This window comes from Apus apus, chromosome 5 (genome assembly GCF_020740795.1).
Source record: "Apus apus isolate bApuApu2 chromosome 5, bApuApu2.pri.cur, whole genome shotgun sequence".
Classification (NCBI taxonomy): Eukaryota; Metazoa; Chordata; class Aves; order Apodiformes; family Apodidae; genus Apus; species Apus apus.
In genome coordinates, this window is record NC_067286.1 from 41,297,474 (window position 1) to 41,316,491 (window position 19,018).

At 39.4% G+C, this 19,018-nt stretch overlaps 2 protein-coding genes across 4 annotated transcripts in view; both read left to right on the forward strand.

Annotated features, from left to right (window-relative positions):
• Nucleotides 1–153: 153 nt before the first annotated feature.
• PNN (pinin, desmosome associated protein) lies at nucleotides 154–11,332 on the forward strand. Its single transcript, XM_051620189.1, has 9 exons — nucleotides 154–335; nucleotides 788–859; nucleotides 2,467–2,535; nucleotides 3,641–3,713; nucleotides 3,798–3,892; nucleotides 5,770–5,845; nucleotides 7,542–7,697; nucleotides 7,780–7,918; nucleotides 8,951–11,332. The coding sequence occupies exons 1-9, from the start codon at nucleotides 223–225 to the stop codon at nucleotides 10,237–10,239; spliced, it is 2,082 nt and encodes a 693-aa protein (XP_051476149.1). The 5' UTR covers nucleotides 154–222; the 3' UTR covers nucleotides 10,240–11,332.
• Nucleotides 11,333–17,037: 5,705 nt separating this feature from the next.
• The window catches only part of MIA2 (MIA SH3 domain ER export factor 2), a 36,481-nt gene continuing 34,500 nt past the window's right edge, over nucleotides 17,038–19,018 (forward strand). Inside the window, exons 1-2 of one of the 3 annotated variants that reach the window (XM_051622392.1) lie at nucleotides 17,038–17,348; nucleotides 18,795–18,928. In XM_051622392.1, coding sequence (XP_051478352.1) covers nucleotides 17,234–17,348; nucleotides 18,795–18,928 — 249 coding nt within the window. In that variant the 5' untranslated portion in view covers nucleotides 17,038–17,233. The remainder of the gene's footprint in view (nucleotides 17,349–18,794; nucleotides 18,929–19,018) is intronic. The other 2 variants (XM_051622391.1, XM_051622393.1) reach the window with 2 other exon arrangements.

Consider the following 19,018-nt stretch of genomic DNA (forward strand, 5'->3'; position numbering starts at 1 on the left):
TCAGCCCTCCCGCGGGGCGGGCCCCGCCCGCCGGCGCCAGGCGATTGGCGGCCGGCGGGGGCGGCCGAGGCGCCATTGGCTGCGCGGGTGCCGCCCGCGGCGGGCGGAGCGCGGGGCCGCCGGGCGGGCCGGGCCGGGCCGCGCCGCGCGTGGGCGGGGCTGCTCTCCCCCGCTACCCAGCGGTGCTTTGCGCTGCCCCGGGCAGGCCGCGCTGCGGGCGGGATGGCGGTGGCGGTGCGCGCGCTGCAGGAGCAGCTGGAGAAAGCCAAGGAAAGCCTCAAGCACGTGGACGAGAACATCCGCAAGCTCACGGGACGGGACCCCAATGACGTGAGGTGAGGCGGGGGAGGGCGCCCGCCGGAGCAGGGCCTGGCGGGGCCGCGGGGCAGCGTGAGAAGCGGCCAGGCCGCGGGGCGGGAGGGGGGGCTGGCGTGCGCCGCGCTGCTGGTCCTGGGCGGGGGGCCGGGGTGTTCCGTGAGGGGCACCAGGAGCTCCCGCAGGCCGCACCGCCCCCCCCCCCGCTGCCCCTCTCCCGCCTTCCTTCGGGCCATCCGCGCTCCCCCGGCGCAGCGTGGGGCTGCCTGGTGGGGCCCTGGTCCCGCGGGTTTGCCGGCGGTGTCTGCCCGGCGTGGTGGGGATGGGGCAGCGCGGCCTCGGGGCTCGTGGGGCAGCGGTCATGGCTGCAGCCCCCTCTGTCTGCGCGGGCGGCGGCGCCGCGGGGAGGCTCCTGCAGCGGCTCGGGGGGGTCGGGGCAGGCCCCGCTAACAGCGTCCGCCCTCTCTTGCAGGCCCCCTCAGAACAGACTGTTAGCCCTCACAGGCCCTGGTGGAGGTAGAGGGCGTGGGAGCTTATTGCTAAGGTAAGGAGCTGCAGAAATGCGCCTTGAGGTTTCTTTCACTCTGCCCTGGCACTCGTGTGCTCTCCTGACGCTGTTATCGTTCTCCTCTGATGCCGTTGCTCATTGTGCTGCTGTTTCAGTCAGCAGACACCAAAACTGGCCTACAGGGCATTCGGGGTTTTGTGTCACTACCTGAAGTACCTCCTTATTATGAGCTGTAACAAGTTTAAACTGGTGATGTTCCCATACTGTTTCAGCTGTTAGCCTGAAAAAAAAGGGGAAACATCAAAGTTAAGGAAGGTGTTGCATGATATTTGAGACCTTGTCTTTCTGAAATTGTTGAAGATCAGTTTCTCAGTAATAAAAATACTGGTAGCTGTTCCGGAAAGAACTGAAAGCATTGAAGTTGACAGGAATTCTGAAATACATGTAGGCAAAACCACTAGTGTTTGCTTGTGGGTTTGCCCTTTTTTCCTCCTTTCCCCCTGCCCTCCACCTCAAGTAGAATGAGAAGGCCCATTTTTTGTTCAGTAGTTCTCTTTTAATGGGGTATGTAGTGGATTTAATACATCTGGAAAATAATTGCAAATATGAACACTTGAGCATAATGGGGCTCTTCAGTGTACCTATTCAGTTAAGTCAGTGCAGAATCATAGAATCAGTTTGGTTGGAAAAGACCTTTAAATTCATCAAGTCCAACCGTTAACCTAGCAGCTCACTGCCAAGTCCACCCCTAAACCGTGTCCTGAAGCCCCACATTGACATGTCTCTTTAAGTATCTCTGGGAATGGTGACTCCACCTGTCCCAGTGCCTGCTGAAGCTTTTAGCAAATAAATGTTTCCTAATATCAAATCTAAACCTTCCCCAGCACAGCTTGAGGCTGTTTGCTCTTGTTCTCCTGCTTGTTACTTGGGGAAAGAGACTGACCCACCCCCTTCCCACTGCAGCCTGTTTTTTCAGGCAGTTGTATAGAGTGATAAGTTCTCCCTTCAGCCTCCTTTTCTGCAGGCTAAATGACTGCAGTTCTCTCAGATGCTCCTCATAAGGCTTGTTCTCTACACCCTTCACCAGCTTAGTTGCCCTCCTCTGGACACACACCAAGTACTTCAATGTCCTTCTTGTAGTGGGGGGCCCAAAACTGAACACAGTAGTTGAAGTGCAGCCTCACCAGTGCTGAGTACAGGGTACAGTCTCTTCCCTAGTCTGATACAAGCCAGGATGCCACTGGCCTTCATGGCCACCTGGGCACACTGCTGGCTCATATTCAGCCGCCTGTCAATCAGCACCCCCAGGTCCTTTTCCTCTGGGCATCTCTCCAGCCTGTAGCTTTGCATGGGGTTGTTGTGACCCAAGTGCAGGACCTGGCACTCGGCCTTGTTGAACCTCATAAAATTGGCCTCAGCCCATCGATCCAGCCTGTCCAGTAAATTGAAGTTTGAATTAGTTGGTTCACAACCAGCATGTTTTAATGTCTTATTGCAGTAGTAACAATAAAGGATGGAAGAGCTCAATAAAACCTACTGTTACATCATGACCACAAAGCCAAAATACAGTTTGGTTGTGCACACTTAAGGTGGACCTGGGGTTAGCCTAACTTATTCTGAGATCACAAGTGTTTTCTTTTTAGGCGTGGATTCTCGGATAGTGGAGGAGGACCCCCAGCCAAGCAGAGGGATTTTGAAGGGGCAACCAGTAGGTAAGTGCAAAAACTGATGCAGAGATGTAGCTTTTTCAGAATGAATTTGTAACAGAAAATGTAAAATACTTAGATTCAATAACTTGATAATTGATGACCGTCACTGTGTTCTTCAGAGACTGCATGTTCAAGATTTGTTGGAAATGTTTTTAGATTATAGCAATTGACTGTGGTGAATTTATTTTTTTTTCATACCTTAGGGCAATATAAAAATTATAGCAACAATAGAAAGATACAGCAATGCAAAGATTCTTGGAATTTTCTGGTTTGCTTGGTGTACAATCTGCTGTATTATAGTCTACTTAGTAGACAAGATTTATTTTACAGTAGACACAAATTGAATTTTGAGGGAGATCTCTCGTTCAATAAGTCAAATTGATACTGTGTGACAATAGACTCGCACTTTGAGCTTTCACATATGGATGCAGATAGATGTGACTGATTATAGTGAGCTTTAATCTGTGGTCACTTACATGCAGTGGTAGTTTCTGACTAAATCAAGGCTTGCTTCTGATTTGCTGAGTTAATGCAAAATGAATACTTTGAAATGTCTTTGCCAGTAGTAAAGTGCTGTGCTACAGAGCTGAGAGTGAAAGCTGACAGTAACTTTTCTTTAACACACTGCCTGGTTGTTCTTTGTTAAAGCCTTAGTTCATCCAGGTTCTCAGGTCCTAAGTGTTCTGCCTCTCCTCACCTGTTTTCTAGGTATTTGGCTAGGTAATTTAAATAGCATTTCTCCTTTGAAAAATCATACCAATCTTTATGTTTTGATGCCATTGTAGACATTCTAGAAATTGAAAACATTCTGAACAATAAAAAAATTCCAAGGGTATTCTGAAAAGTCAAAATGTGATAGTAAATGTGAGCTCCTCTGTTTTATTTTACTGTACAAGTGGTGTTAAACTGTTTTCTTTCAGTAATATTTACCAATAGTAGATTCTGTCTGTAAAATGCTACTTACTGGGTATTGGAACACTGGACAGATTTTCCCTGGAAGTGTTGGTTCTTCTGCCTGGATATGCTGGCTTGTATTTTTCTTGTGCTAGTGCAGATGCTGTCCTAAGTGTATGATCTTTAGTGACCTCTAATGCTTTTTTTGCCTCAGGCTGGGTGGAGAACGTCGGACAAGAAGAGAATCACGCCAAGAAAGCGACGCAGAGGATGATGATATTAAAAAGGTAATCCATGATAAATGGAGCTGTGCAGGAAGAAACGTGCTTATCTGGAACACAAACAAAATAGCTTGTTTTCTTCTGTTGTAGCCAGCGTTGCCATCTTCTGTTGTTGCTACCTCCAAAGAGCGAACACGTCGAGACCTTATACAAGATCAAAATATGGATGAGAAAGGAAAACAAAGGTATGCAGAAATCTCTTAAGCACTGAAGTGGTACTGCTGAGTGCTAGCATAGGAAGTAGCTTTAGATTTTAAAAGTATCATACAGATGCTATTGCATATCAAAGATTATGTTAAAGATGTTATAAATAATTATATAAAATAGATTTTTTTTAATTACTCTCTCAAAATACTTCACAACAATAACATCATTCACTTCATGTAACTGACAGGGGTTCTACTTGTCAGGCCACCTACAGGAATAGGTTTGATATTGCTACTGTAACTGATTGTCTTTGAGTAAGACAGAAATACGTATAGCCTAATACATTGGGCTGGTTTAACTGTCTTGGTGCATCATTTATTTTGTTGGCTGAAGGATGCTTTTGGGTGTGGGTTCCTTTCCCTTTTATAATTCAGCAGTTCCATCATGTTTCTTTTCTCTTACTACTTTGAGATTCATTATTGTGTGTACAGTCTGACCTTCCTTTTGCCTGCTTCTTTTTAGATTTCTCCTATGCTTATCTCCTTTTTCCTATATTGTGTTGGGGTAGCTCGTAAAAATCCTTGCTGAAATGCAGTTCTACTGGGAAGAGATGTTGGAAAAACAAATCTGCAGCTTTGTGGGCTCCATCCACTTCAGTCTGCAGCTCACTTGGTGCAATAATAACCCATACCTCTAATAAAAAGAATGAGAGCTGGAACAAGGAACTATATAGAGAGCTTCTCTGTTAAGGACTCCAGATGAATTGGCACAAAAAAGACACTTTGCATGCTTCTTTTACAATTACATTACCCCTAGCAGACTGCTGTTGCTTCCATCACCAGTTTCCAGCTGCTTTCCTCACAGACTTTCAAAATTCCTAGAGCTTCAGGCACTAAAAGTTTGTTTCCTCAGAACTGTAGTTTTACTGTTCAGCACTTCAGTAGTCTTCTGGGGAGATGAGAACCAGTAGTGATCTCTCTGTGACTTGCAGTGGGAAGAGGTTCTTTAAGAGGACAGCATCCACTGAATTCTTGGTCTTGCTCAGTGTCTTCCGGGATGTCATTCATATACAAATACACTTCAAATAATCTCTCTCAAGACTTAATTTGTTTCTACTGTTTAATATACAAGTACTTCTACCTTTCCATGTTAGGTTTGTGCTACTGTAGCAAAGTGGTACCAAGTGAAGAGAGAAGCATTTCATTTCTCTCTTAATGGGGTAAAAGTTGAAGGCGAGTAAGAAAGTCTGCCTCTTGCTGTAAAGGCTTAATTTGGGATTAAATAGAAAGGAAGAAAAGGTGACATTCAAGAAATTAGTTGTTCAGAAGAAGGGAATTACTTGAATTTTTGCTTAAGTTTTCTCAAAATACAACTTAATTGGATGAAAGCAAGTCTGGTTTCATCCCACAGTGCAGTGTCTCATAGCAGAAGATACTGTTAGGCAAGCTGTGACAGATAAGCTTTTGCTCCTCTGTGGCTCCATTTCTCCTTAATCCTCTGAGTCGGGCGGGGGGGTATGTTTTTCAGAAAGCCCAATGACCTTCCTGTTCACTGCTTTATTGATAGCTCACGCTGTATTTACTCAGCCTTTTCTTCTGCTTTGGGATTTTTTAATTCTTTTTTTAAAATATTTCCTTACTGTCAGTTTTACCAGATGTAAAATGTGCAGACTTGCAATTTTCCCAGGGCTAACTGTGCTGTGTTATGGATAAGAACTGTGTCTTACTCTTAAGCAAAATACGATATGTCACTGTAAATTATATCCTTGACTGTTGGCACAGTTGCTAGTGTCCTTTAGTAATACTGAACCTTTAAAAATAAATGTCTCTGAGGTGGAAAGTTTCTCTGATTGTTTATGCAAGTAAAAATCTTAGTGCTTGAACTGAGTCTAAAACTTCTTTTTGTTTTTATTCAGGAATCGACGTATATTTGGCTTGTTGATGGGCACTCTTCAAAAATTTAAGCAGGAGTCCACAGTTGCTACTGAAGGGGTACTTATTTTTAGTTCTATCAGATTGTAAATAATAAAGCAAAATTGTGTGGTAAAGCTACTTCAAATAGGTACTAAAATTTCCCAAGGTGTAGGTTGCAGCTGCAACAAATTGGTAAGAGTTCATGTAGCTTTTTGTTTTGTTGAGTTTAGTGAAGTTGGGGTGGGGGGCAGGAAAGGGACTCTTACCAAATTAATTACTTTACAACACTATTTCTGACCATTGCAGAAGTGTAAAGGCGACATTTGTTGATTTTGGTTTTTAATCACTGAACATTTTTTAAACATGTATAACACAACATAGATTTTTTGTTTTCTCGTTTACACAATTTGTGAATCATTTCAAAGTAAATTGTATTTAATCATGTAACTTTAATAGGTCATAGGCTACTTCTGTAAATAATGGAGATTGGCTATTGCTGAAGCAGTGCCCACCCTGATGTGTTCCAGATACTTAAATTATAACTAAGTACACAGAAATGTATCGTTGTATTATGCTATCCTTTTGATTACAAATGGCTTTCCCCTCCCTGTATAGATAACAAGAATTCACATTTTTAATAAAAGGATACATGACTGTGCTGAAGTGAAGGCTCTGCATAGCTTAGTGGTAAATCCAGAAAACTTGTATATAGGATGGTGGTAACTTTATTCCTAGTATGCCCTTTTAAATGGTGGAGGGTGTGATATCTTTACTGTTGTCTTAAATGGGTTATTCAGTTAATACTAATAACCTTTAGATAAAAAATAGTGTTTGAAAGGTCTGCTTTCAGCAGTCTGGTCGAAGCAGGTACAAAGTCTTTCAACTTAAAAACTTTTTTGTGTAGTGTTAGCATAGCTGGCTTGCAGTGTTGGTATTGATTACTTTCAGATTCAGTATTTGGATATCCTACTGTTTTATCTAACTTGTCATGTAGCACATGGGAAAGGACCAAAGTTCTCTGTTGCCTGCTTTCCTTTAGAACAAGAAAGTATTGATTACTTTTTAGAAACATGGAGTCCTTGTCTAATTTATAGTAGTATGTGTTTGCATGAAGAGACTTTAGGAGTTACTGCGATTTGCAACGTTTTTCTGGGAATTTTTTATAGACATTTTTCTCTTCATACTAAAAACTTAATATAAATCAAAGTGGAGTCTTGAGGAGTTTTATGACACAGCTGTTGTTGTCCAGGCACTAATTGTTTTTTTGTTAGGCAACTGTTGTACAATCTGAGCAGATGTCTGTCTCAGGCATCCAAACAGGGTATTTCTGGATTATAGTCATATATCTAATTAGCAATTAATATACTAGAAGTATTTGCAATGTAATTTGTTTTGTTGGTCACAAACACTAGCCTGCAGCCCTTTCGGGGGGTGACTTTTTTTTCCCTCCAAGGGGAATGAGTACCTGAAATCTTACTTCTTTTTTCTTAATATTGGGGGCAAAGAAGGATGTTGAAGCTGTTACAGAAAATTCAAATCCAAACTGAATGATAAAGCAGACGTAAATCCAAAGGGGCCCACAATTGTATAGTTAACCCTGCAAAAATCGGTGCCAGCAAGTGGTTACACTTTTTTCTTCCATTACCTGTAATTTAGAAGGTATTTCTGACTTGTGTTTTTAGGAATGCCTTTAATTCAATATTTTAATTGGACCAAACTAGAACACTTTCTTGATGTAGAAAAAAATGTTAAGGTACTTCTTTATTTATTTTAGCAAAAGAGACGAAAAGAAATTGAACAAAAACTTGAAGTACAGGCAGAGGAAGAAAGAAAGCAAGTTGAAAATGAAAGGCGAGAACTGTTTGAAGAAAGACGTGCTAAACAGACAGAGCTGCGGATACTGGAGCAAAAGGTTGAGCTTGCTCAGTTGGTGAGTTTTTAGTGTTGCTCTTAACCTTTCTCTTGTGTAAACTGTTCTTGTGTATTTTAGTGTTATTTCTTTCATTTCTCAGCAAGAAGAATGGAATGAACATAACGCTAAAATAATTAAATACATAAGAACGAAGACAAAGCCCCACTTGTTCTACATACCTGGCAGAATGTGTCCTGCTACACAGAAGTTGATGGAAGAGTCACAGAAAAAGATGAACGGTAAGTGGTGTTTGTGATGCAAAGGCCCTTATTCCTGCCTCACTTGGATATTTGCTGTACAAATGTATTTAAAGTCTCTTTGCTTAAATACACAAATTTTGTGGTTAGGACAAACTATATTCTTGCATGGTTGTTCATCATAAGTGAACATTACTCTTTCAGTTACTTTTTTTTATGTTGGATATGCTTTGATTCTCTTACAAGAAGTCAAAAGAGGTGTATGAATAATCTCAGTGGTATGTGTTTAAAACATAGTCCTTTATATTAGCATTAATACCCAGATGTATGGCAGTGCAGCAGCTTGGTTTTTGAAAAGGCAGATTCTATGGATTGAAAACCCAAGGAAGTGCAGGTTTTTACAAAGTATTTGAGAAGTGTTTTCTTAAGCACAACAGTAGAACTTTACAATTTCAGGGTTTTTACCTTAATGTGTGTTCATTTCTGTTTCACAGGATGACTTATGTTTTTCTTTTGGAAAACAATTTAAAATACTGCAGTTGCTGGTAGCTCTACTGTTCTTTTTTATTAAACTGAGAATGTATTGTTTTTTCATAAGGAGCTTTTCTTCATCGTGTGGGGTTGGGGGATAAGAGAAGCTAGCTCGCCTGTCTGCATAGCTTACATTATTTAAACTTTCTTAACACCTTAACCAGCTTTTTTTGCTGATTCTTACTGTCTTTTGTTTACTTTAGGAAGTATAACCTTGTTAATATATAAATACCAGGAAATTAAGGTATAATTTTGTTGTACTGTTGGTTGGATTGATTTTAATTAAGTCAAAAACTTTCTTAGCTTAGATTTAGGGCTTTACTGTTCTGATACTCAGCTGAATTGACTATCCCCTTTTCTGTGTTTCTTAAGGTAACTAGCAGTCTTTTTCACTATGCATGAATGGCTTGATGCTCCAGAATGAATAAGAGTGCAATATTTATAAGTTAAAACAGTTGCATATCTTAGCTGATAGTTAAGGGGGAAATATATGTCAGTGTGTGTAGATTATCTGAAACTATTATTTATGCATTTATTCCCTAGCACTCTTTGAAAGCAGGCGCAATGAATTTGCAGAGCAGATTAACAAAATGGAGGCTAGGCCCAGAAGACAATCTATGAAGGAAAAAGAACATCAGGAGGTGCAGAATGAAGAAAAGAAGGAAGAACAGAACAAGGAGCAGGAAGAGGGTAAGGCGGCTCAGCAGGTGGAAGAGTTGGAGACAGGTAATCAGCACAATGATGTAGAAATGGAGGAGGTAGGGGAGGAAAAGGGAAAAGTAGGGTCAGGGCTTAGTGATGCAGAGAAAGAACAGGAAGAGGATGAACAGAAACATGAAATGGAGATTAAAGCAGAGGAGACTACTGAGGTGAGGGAGAATGACAAGCAACAGGATGGTCAACATGAAGAGGTCACAGTTGCAAAAGAGGAAAGTGAAATCATTCAGCCAGTGGATAATGAGCAGGATGTGGCTGAAATGAATGAGGCAGATAGTGTAGAACCTGTAGAAACTGAAAATGGCAAAGAAATGGAACTAGAAACAGATTGTGATCCTCAGCCAGACAAAGTGTGTAATGTTCCTTCTCCTGAGAAGGAGGTAGGTGTCAAACCAGAATCTGAAGCTGAACCTGAAGGAAAACAGGAGAAGGCACCTGAAGCTCAGCCAGAAGCTGTGGCTGAGGCTCTCTGTCAGCCACAGTCTGTGCCACTGTCAGAGTCACCTCAGTTGTCTCGGTCCACTCAGGATACAGAGCCCCAGGCAGATAAGGATGAAAATGCTGTGGTGTCTGTAAAGGTGGTTGAGGCACAGACAGAGCAGAGTCAGACACAGAGTGCAGAAATTAAGAGTAAGACTAGGAGTAGAAGCAGGGGCAGAGCAGGGAACAAAACTGGTAAGAATCATAGCCGTAGTAGCAGCAGCAGTAGTAGCACTAGTACTTCAAGCAGTACTAGTAGTGGAAGTAGTTCCAGCACTGGTAGCAGTAGCAGTCGGAGTAGTTCCACCAGTAGCAGCACTACAAGTGGAAGTACCAGCAGGGACAGTAGCAGCAGTAGCTCTACCACTAGTGAAAGTAGAAGTCGAAGCCGAGGCAGGGGGCATAACAGAGAGAGAAAACACAGAAGGAGCACGGACAGGAAGCGAAGGGATGCTTCAGGAGTAGATAGAAGTCACAAGTCCTCAAAAGGTGGGAGTAGAGACACCAAAAGCTCAAAAGATAAAAGTTCAAGATCTGACAGAAAGAGGTCTATATCAGAAAGTAGTCGGTCAGGCAAGAGAACTTCACGGAGTGAAAGAGACCGTAAATCAGACAGGAAAGACAAAAGGCGTTAACAGAAGAGACCAAGCTTCCTTAGCCTAACCTTTGCAGCAGAAGATAATTTGAGAGAAAGGATTCCTTGTAAGGAGGAGGAGGAGAAGGCTGCCTTAAGAATTGCATGCTGTAAAAAATCTTTTGGAAAAATGCAGACTGTTTACCAGGCATTCTTGTACTTTTTACATAATTTTGTAAAAGGTTACCAAAATTATGTGAAGTTCCTGAAAATGTAAAAATAAAAGATTAACACTCCTTTGCATCTTTTTTTTTTTAAATATCCTGTACTCATTAATATCCTCTGTATATTTTATTAGGTAAACCTTTAAGTAGGTGTGATGACTTCTGTATCATACTTTTTTTTTGTAGAAATAAATGTGCATTTTAAATAAATTGTTTGAGATGTCCTGTTGACAGATTCTCTTTTTAGATCATACGTAGAGAGGCAGTGTTGCAGGAGATGTAAAACTTAGCTTTTCCCCTCTATTCCTTGCAAGAATGGGAACCTTAAGACCCAGTAAAGGGAGTAATCTCTCCAGTTCTGGGTAGGAAGGGAAAGTAATTGATTTGCATCTCTACTTTTTGTTTTCTTCTGTAATCACAAGCACTTATTCAATTCTATCTTGCAGTTTTATAAGACTTTTGTATCAGTAGGCAAGCAGTGATTAAATGGGAATGTTTACACTGGCCAAAATAGCTCAAGTCAGTCTGGAATACCACTCTTATCTGCCTTCTGCAGGTGCTTTTGGTAGTATTTGCATCTGTGTTCTGGAGACAGTTAATCTATTTAGCTATGTTCCTTGCTTTGATGGCCAGTGGAGGAAAGACTTCAGCTTCCTTCTCAACCAAGATGATTTTAATTTTAGTTGCAGACAAATCTTTGATCCCTTCATACCACTAGGAGTAATTATATTGCAGTGTTGAGTTACCTGGGACTACCTAATACTAATGTTGTGTGCGTGTAAGAATGCTTTCTGAATGTATTTAATACAACTTGAAGTGGTATGGTGTTATCTATGAAGGTGAACGGTTTTTATATAATTTTGTATGGAAAACAATAACATCTGTTGCTCTGTTCTGTACTTGTGCAAATAAATGTGGCTTTGTAGACTACTCTTTTGATGCCTATGATGTTTTCTATAATACAGGTGTATTACTTTACTCTTTCTATGTTTAAAGCATCAATCATAATTGCAGGTGACTCTACCTTGTAACTTCTGTATTCCAAATTGTTCTTACAGGCTTTAATTAATGCCTGTTACTTGAATATGGAACACTGCTGCAATCTGTGTTGTCTTGGCAGGAAGAGAATTCTTGCATCTCATGCCAAATTGCAGACCAGAAATCCTAGAAAGATTTCAGAATGGAAATTACATGTAAGCTTATTTTAGTGTACAAAAAAATGCATATACCATTTTTCTGTAACACAGAGCAGACTTCTGCAAAGTTCTAGTTTGAGAGGGCATCAATTTTTTTTATATATATTTTTTTTTCCATCTAAACAGAATGACATGCTTCTCAAGTGCTGAAATTCCTGGCTTAAATGTGTCTTGCAAGGGATGGAGTATTATTTCAGCACAAATAGAAACAGTGGGAAAGCTCCTCAGTCTTCTCTTTTCTCAACAAGTTCAATACTTTATTCTGGTCCTTCAGTCCATTTACTGGTTTAATATTTTTCTTTGCAGCTCCATAACTGAGAATTTTCTAGTTCTTATCAGTAGTCTCCAACCATATTTCCTTCCCTTCAGAGGAATGTGGTGGTTTAATGTGCTTTTTTTTTTTGAAGGACAAACAAAAGTTAAATGACTTTGGAAGTGATTTTAATTTTGTTGATTAATTACATGGAATTTTTCCTAATACTGAGTATTTCTAAGGTTTCTTATTTTACACTTAACAAGTGATTCAGTGCTGTAGTGTATTTACTGTACAGCTTTCAATGGCTGATACTGTAATCGTAATGCAAAGCTGGAGAAGTAGGTTACTAGCCAGAAGCCACTGTTTCAGAGAAGCATTTTAGTGGGATTTATAAAAACAGTGTGATGGGCCCTGGTAACTGAAGTAGGGATTGATTACATTGTTTCAGGTCATATTACAAGCACCAATGTATTTTTGACAAGGTGAAAATATGGGAGTTGTTTCTGTGTACAAAGCTGATGGTAGTTTAATGTTTGCAGCTGATGACAGTTTAATGTTTGCTAAACTAAACTTTGTCATGGTTAAAGTGTGCTGTTAATACTTACCTGTGCTAAATCTAAGCAGCTCAATGCAACATAAATATGAATGTGAGACCAATTCATACTAACAAAGTTTTCTAAAAGCTATATATTCTGACCAATATTCTGCTACAGAAATAGCATAAGATAGTAGTACACTATTATCACAATATTGGATAAAGACCCATGTCTTTATAAAGCAGTACCATTTTTAGTAATCGTTGTATTTGCCCTCAAGATCCTATCCTCTTACCCTGCAACAATTTCAGAGCTGTGGATAGGGCTGGGACCATGAATACAATTTCCTTCCTCTGTTCCCACTCTACTGATTCAACTAGCTGACAATTTCAAGACTGAATTTGATGCAACAGTAAGGGGTTTCTGAAAATTTGGTGCAGATGTTTTCTTATTTCCCTTCCCCCTAGTGGTGAGTTGTGATAATACCTTGTTCTCTTTTCACTCAATGTGGGGAAAGAAATCAAAGAAAAGAGGAAAAACTAAGAATGAAGTAGAGATGCTTTATGTGAGTGGGCAACATACCATGTATGCTCTGTCTGTTGTGGAGTGCTTCCATCAGATGGTCACTTCTATTTTTAAGTACAACTTTAGAAGACATTTGGGGTGGTTTTTTCCCTTTACCATTTACTTGCCTTTCATTGTTAGAAGGCTCCAAGAATGTTGTTTTTTGCCATGATGCTTCACTTGGAGTCTGTCAAAGTACATTTTCACAGATTGTTCATTAATTATAAGCTGTAATATGACTGCATAAAAAGTACACCTCTTCAAATTCCTTCTCTTTTCCTTAAAGTGATGTCCTTATGTTTAGAACAGCTTCATTGTATGTATTTGAAGGAAATATGAACATAATTTTTCTGCAGAATGTCCATATTAGTGAACTAAATAACCCTCTCCAGCAAAATTAATTTCCAAAACCAGTAAATTTGCAAATTGATTTCTAGAGCATCTTTTGTTTATCAGGAAAGGAATGTGCTTGTGTCTATGTCCCACTTAAAATTTCAGATTCAGATTTGGCTGCTGATGTAGCAATTAGTGTGGTACAACAGGACAAATCTATTCATTTTATGCATGTCCCAGATCTTTAAAATTAGTTTCCTTGCACAAAGAAGTATTTATGAGACTACATGTGTTTATGATGTGACTGCTGTGGCAGTGGTGGATGAGTAATTTACAGAGATCTCTGTTTTGGAGGATGTAATTTTGCTCTTTCAGACTTTCTCCCCACCTCCATCTCAGTTTTATAGCAAACCTGTGTTTTATCACAAACCTTCTTCAGAGAGTTGTTTCTAGGTGACAGTGTTCTATTAGATGGTAAAATGTGAGGCATTCAAAGCTTGGACATATTAACAAGATTCAAAGTAATGTAAGTCACAAGTTCTAGGATCATCTAGAAATGCACTGTTAGTTGTCATGCTTATAACTGGTTTTATAACATGGAAGCAATAATGGCTTTTCCTTGTGATTTGTTATCCTGGCTGAAAAAGTTGGTTTAAATCTGGTTGATGAATGATGGTTACCTGCTTAGATTTTTCTAACCACAAGAGTAAATTTGTGTTCCTTTTCTTCCTTTGACTTACTCATTTTTTTTAAGATACTTGGTTTTTTTAGATAAATAAATCTTTCTGGCATGCCATTCAATTTTATGTAAAAGTTGATCTGTATTTTCATCCAAACATCATAAGTCAAGATAGCTCTATTTTTAAGGTGCTTCTGCTATGGGCTACATTCTTCCATGTAGTAGTGCAAAATGCTGCACAATTAAGCCCTACATTCTGTATGGAGCCTTGTGGTGCTACCATACGAATATAACCAAAGCTGTATATATGTTGTTATGTATATGTTGTTATAAAACATATAAATATATGTTGTTATAAAATAGATGCTGACTTTAATGCACTTAGGAGAACTTCTCCCAATTTAAGATTTTCTTTGGTTTTAATGCAGATAGTGATAATATAGGAAGTGCAACATCTATTTTACTTACACAAAGTCATGACTTAAAAGAGCATCCAGTGTGCCGTACTACTCAGTTTACTTAAATTACACCATTGATTCTGAGTTGATCCTTCCGTGAATTTTAAGATACCATAAGGGATCTCAGCATTTCTAGCTCAGCAGTTAAAGTTACTAAGGTGTCATTGCAAATAAAAAGTCAGTCACTTCATCCCAACAAAAGCTGTTGGACATAGATCTTGCTCTTTCATTAGCAGTGTTTGTTTTCGCATGTGTAATCATTCATCTGTTGTTTCAGTTCTGCAGAACAGGAATTAACTGAAGTCTTAACTCTATCTGCTATAAAGCTTTCAACTTTGTCCTTTGGAAGCCAGCTATCATAAAATCCATGAATTTTTATCTTTAACTTAAGTTCAAAGGTAATTAGAAGTTATGTTTGAATAATATCTGCAAGTATAGGATTTACACCCAGAACAGCAGAATATTTTATATAAATATGACTTATTATTGAAGTTACTAGAGGAACAAATAGAGATCAGAGCAGTGCTCATCAGCCTTTTAAGAGTTTCACACCTAGATGAATGATGGTTGAGCCTAAGATACACAACTAGCAGTGCCCAGAATAACTTGCCAATTGCAGACGTGCGATAGACAGAGCAGCTAGGATGAGCTGCAACATTTTATCTTCATATGAGGACTGGAGAATTAGTTTGGCTGTTCATGGAACTGAAGGCAGAGCTACTTTGACAAATACAGTAATAATCACATTCAGATTCCAAAGTGTGGGTCTGATATTGTGCTCTCTCACACAAACTTCCTGAAGTACTTAATTTTAAGTGTCAGAATACCTGACTTTTCCATGTTTAGGTGAATCAGCTCCATGTTACCAAACTCAAAAAGGGACAGTTAACCTTTCTAGGCCCATTATTCTATTCTGTTCCATGTTCGGTGTGCAATATTATGAAAGGCTCCTCTGACCAGTTGTTAATCTTGGTGGAATAAAAATATTGTCCTTTTTTGATTTTGTACAACACTTGGCATATATAGAGTTCCACCAGTACGGGTGTCTTGTATATTCCTTTCAACAAATCTGTTCTAATCTGTAGAGACTTGGGAATGAAAGAAAAAATAAAAAATGTCTACCCTACTTCTCTGCTCACCAGCTTTCTTTGCATGTATCATGTTTTAGCTGCTTGGTATTCCCTTTCTTCCCTTTCACATCCTACAGGTAAACCTAAAGGACAACAGGGAAGGTCCCAGATCACTAATCCTCTAAGCAACACGAGATCCAGGGGAGTGAATGTTGATGCTGAGGATGGGGCTGCATCAAAGGAGTGGGGGCTGATCCCTGGTCCACAGGACAGCTCTTAGGTGGAATGCCTAACAGCAGAGGCAGCTGCTACAGTAGGTCATAGGACAGGCCTGACTAACCACCAGGTCATGTGGCAAAGGAAGGGGCCAAAGTGTTAGATTGCAACTAGAGAGCATGTCGTCTACTGTGATTTTTTTGTTTGCAGGACATTGCTGGTTAACGTGACCCTGGCTCGCCTTGTGGCCTCTCTCCCAGCCTCCAGTAGATGCTCTTTTTGCTGGCTCAGTAGCTTAGGCTAAGCATCAGTGCCTGGTAGGTTTGGGTTCTGGAGGAGGAGGGAGGGGAAACTATACTGCAGGTAGGACACAGCTTAGGTTCATGGAAAGGAGAGCATTCTGCATGAGTCACACTCAAGACTGAAGGAGGGGCAGGCCTATGACTGCAAGTATTATCAGGTTGGGAAGGAATGCAGATTCTCAAGGCACTATCAAGAAGAGGCTCACTCATGGAGGGTGGGAAAGGTGAAGTCCCTTTGTAAGTAAATGGTACATACTGTGTTTAGGCCACCAAGGAAGTGCAGGACAATGATGTGAAGCCTGAGAAGCAAAGCTTGCTTGTAACACAAACCTCTCTCCAAGATTTCATTGATAACACAACTTCATGCCTACAAAACCAATGTACAGCTCCTTACATATTTACTACTTTAAAGCATACCCAGTATTTGAAAAAAAACATTTTTTGTAACTCCACATTGGATAACAGGTTGCCAAGAATTAGTAAGTATTCCTAAAAAAGCAGGACATACCATCATTGCTCTGAGAGCAGATTAATTTTACAGTTTACTTAAGAGAGTGAGAACTGCCAATCACCTTTAAAAGGCTTTGGAGGTGAGTAAGTGTTCCCCAGGCTAAAGGGCTGTACTTGGCCCTTTAGTACATGAGAAAGCTCCAAGAGTATGTGGAAAAAATCCAAGTTCCCCATGACCACCTGTATATAACCAAAAACATATCCGTGCACACAAAATATAGTTTATTAAACTAAAAAATTGTCAGTAGCTATAGTCGCAATCATGCAAATCAATATAAGCATACAATTGATTGTCCATCTAAGAATCAGATGGAAGTTTTATATTAAAAATGCATTCCCATTCTAAAAAATAATAATACAATTTGTTGAATTTCCCCTAACACAATCTTCCACAAACTCAGTACAAAATAACCTATTTGACAGAGGCTAAATTTTGATGTGACCGGAACTAGTTTTTTTGTATTCAAGACATCAGTCAAGCTATGAGAACAAAGTTAATTATTAAACATATGTGTACAATCAGGACACCTGACTTTGCAGATTGTTAGTAAGTTAGTGTACTTTTGTTTAAGCAGATGAGAGAAGGAAACTATGATTGTATGTTTATTTGCAATGTTTTGTTAGGCTAAGAAACATAATGTAGAATATTCTTGCTAACTGCACATTGATGCAGTTTCTGTGGTTTCAGTGTAATTGTAGATTAAATCTAAAATGTCGAGGATCTTGGATCAGAGAATTTTTCTGTTAGTAATTTCATTTTTAACAAGTCTGCAGAGTACAAAGGTTCTTTCAGAATGGAAGAAGTGTGGTGATCGGGAATGTGAGAGTAAGTAAAAGGTTTTTTTCAAAATGAGTATATGGTATGTGTGTCAAAATTAACAATGAAAAAGACTGAAAATATTTGTTGTTAATATACTAAGTTTATGAGCAAGAGGATTAAACTTTTAAAAGAGAAAAAATACTTGCTGGATTGTGTTGTATGAGTATATAAAGATCAAAGTTCAGTAAAATTACTCTTGAATAGCTAGTTTTTCTCAGGTTTCATCAAAACAGGCAGTATAAAGAAGCTTTAAAGTATTTTTATCTAATTATTTAACTAATTCTTTACAGGTCCAAAATACATTTTAAAATCCCAAAAAAAATAGGCTATAAACCAAGAAAGAAACCTATATATCTTGTGTTTACAGTACATTCACAGCCCATTCTATGAAACTCTGTTTTTTAATGTAAACAAACTGGTTTGAGATTTTTGAGACCCATCTTACAAAAGACACTGTTAATAATATGTCCTCTCATTTTTTCTTCTTTAACATGAAGAGCAGTAACTAGTTATGAAGTTTATAAGGAGTAAATAGCTGTGCAGGAGGTTGAGCCACTGATTCACAAGTGAGCAGCAATAAATAATGCCTCTTTTATTATACGTTGTTTATCATAGCAAAACTTTTCATAATCATATGTAGTTGAAGCTGTTTTTAAGCTGTCTTCATTGGTTTGGCAGCTTTAATTGTTGAACTTTAAAAGTTAATTTATTGTCCTGAAGTGGAAGAAACCTTAGATTTCCTCTGCTGATGGATCTTTATTTTCCTGTGGAGCCATACTGACTACAGTGGGTTCTGGAGGCTCAGAGATGTCTGTCTTTGTGGAACAGCATGTGGAATGGGCTCCAAACTGAACAGAGCACATCAGTACTGGTTTCTGTGGAGAGACGGGTAGAAACAAACAGAATGTGCAGTTACTAACATGTAATTGGAAACTTTCTTTTTAACACTGTTTGAGATTTACATTGCTTAAACTCTACGCATTTTCTTCATAAGATAAATGTATTCGAAATAGAAGACAAAATCCCTGAGGTAATTGCTAGATTTAACTTAGAATTTCTAAAACACACAATTATAAATACACCTGAGAAATATTTTTTAGCTGTTCAGATCTTGCTTTAGTAGTTGAACTTGCTATTTCTCCACACTCATTTCAGCACTGAAATCTTGGCTGAATAAGGACTTGAAATTGCTTGTACAGGACAACAGCTTTTATCCTTGGTATCCGTAGTAAAAAGGAAAGAAAACAGGGTAGGACTGCTTTCTACATCAGTTGCTTTCCACATTAGTTGCTTTCCACTTGATTATATAAATGGATGAGTATCATAACAAAGCACATATCCATGTATCAACACACGTTAATGTATTAGTCTGTCAGACTTCTTCAGCTACCTACCTGACTCCAGACAAAATGGCTGCTATACTTACTTGTTTTCTTTCTACATCCCACCCAGCTGCAATGAGCAGAGTTCAAGCCACCACAGACTACTTAGGGCCTGACTGCCGGTATCTTAACTTCAAAACAGGGGAAGAGATAATGGTATACTCCAAACTTTCAAGGAAAAATGAAAACTTGTGGACAGGAAGTGTAAGTACTTAAATCTGAAAGACTTTCCTCACAAATAATTTAGATAGTAAAACAACTGCAGTCTGCTTGCTTTTAGGGATCTTCCATCTC

What these genes read in the sequence shown, in the direction of transcription:
- PNN (XM_051620189.1), top strand. Translation starts at nt 223, where the DNA reads ATGGCGGTGGCGGTGCGCGCGCTGCAGGAGCAGCTGGAGAAAGCCAAG. An exon ending in CGGGACCCCAATGACGTGAG is followed by an intron (nt 336 to 787) that starts GTGAGGCGGGGG and finishes CCTCTCTTGCAG; the next exon opens with GCCCCCTCAGAACAGACTGT. An exon ending in AGGATGATGATATTAAAAAG is followed by an intron (nt 3,714 to 3,797) that starts GTAATCCATGAT and finishes CTTCTGTTGTAG; the next exon opens with CCAGCGTTGCCATCTTCTGT.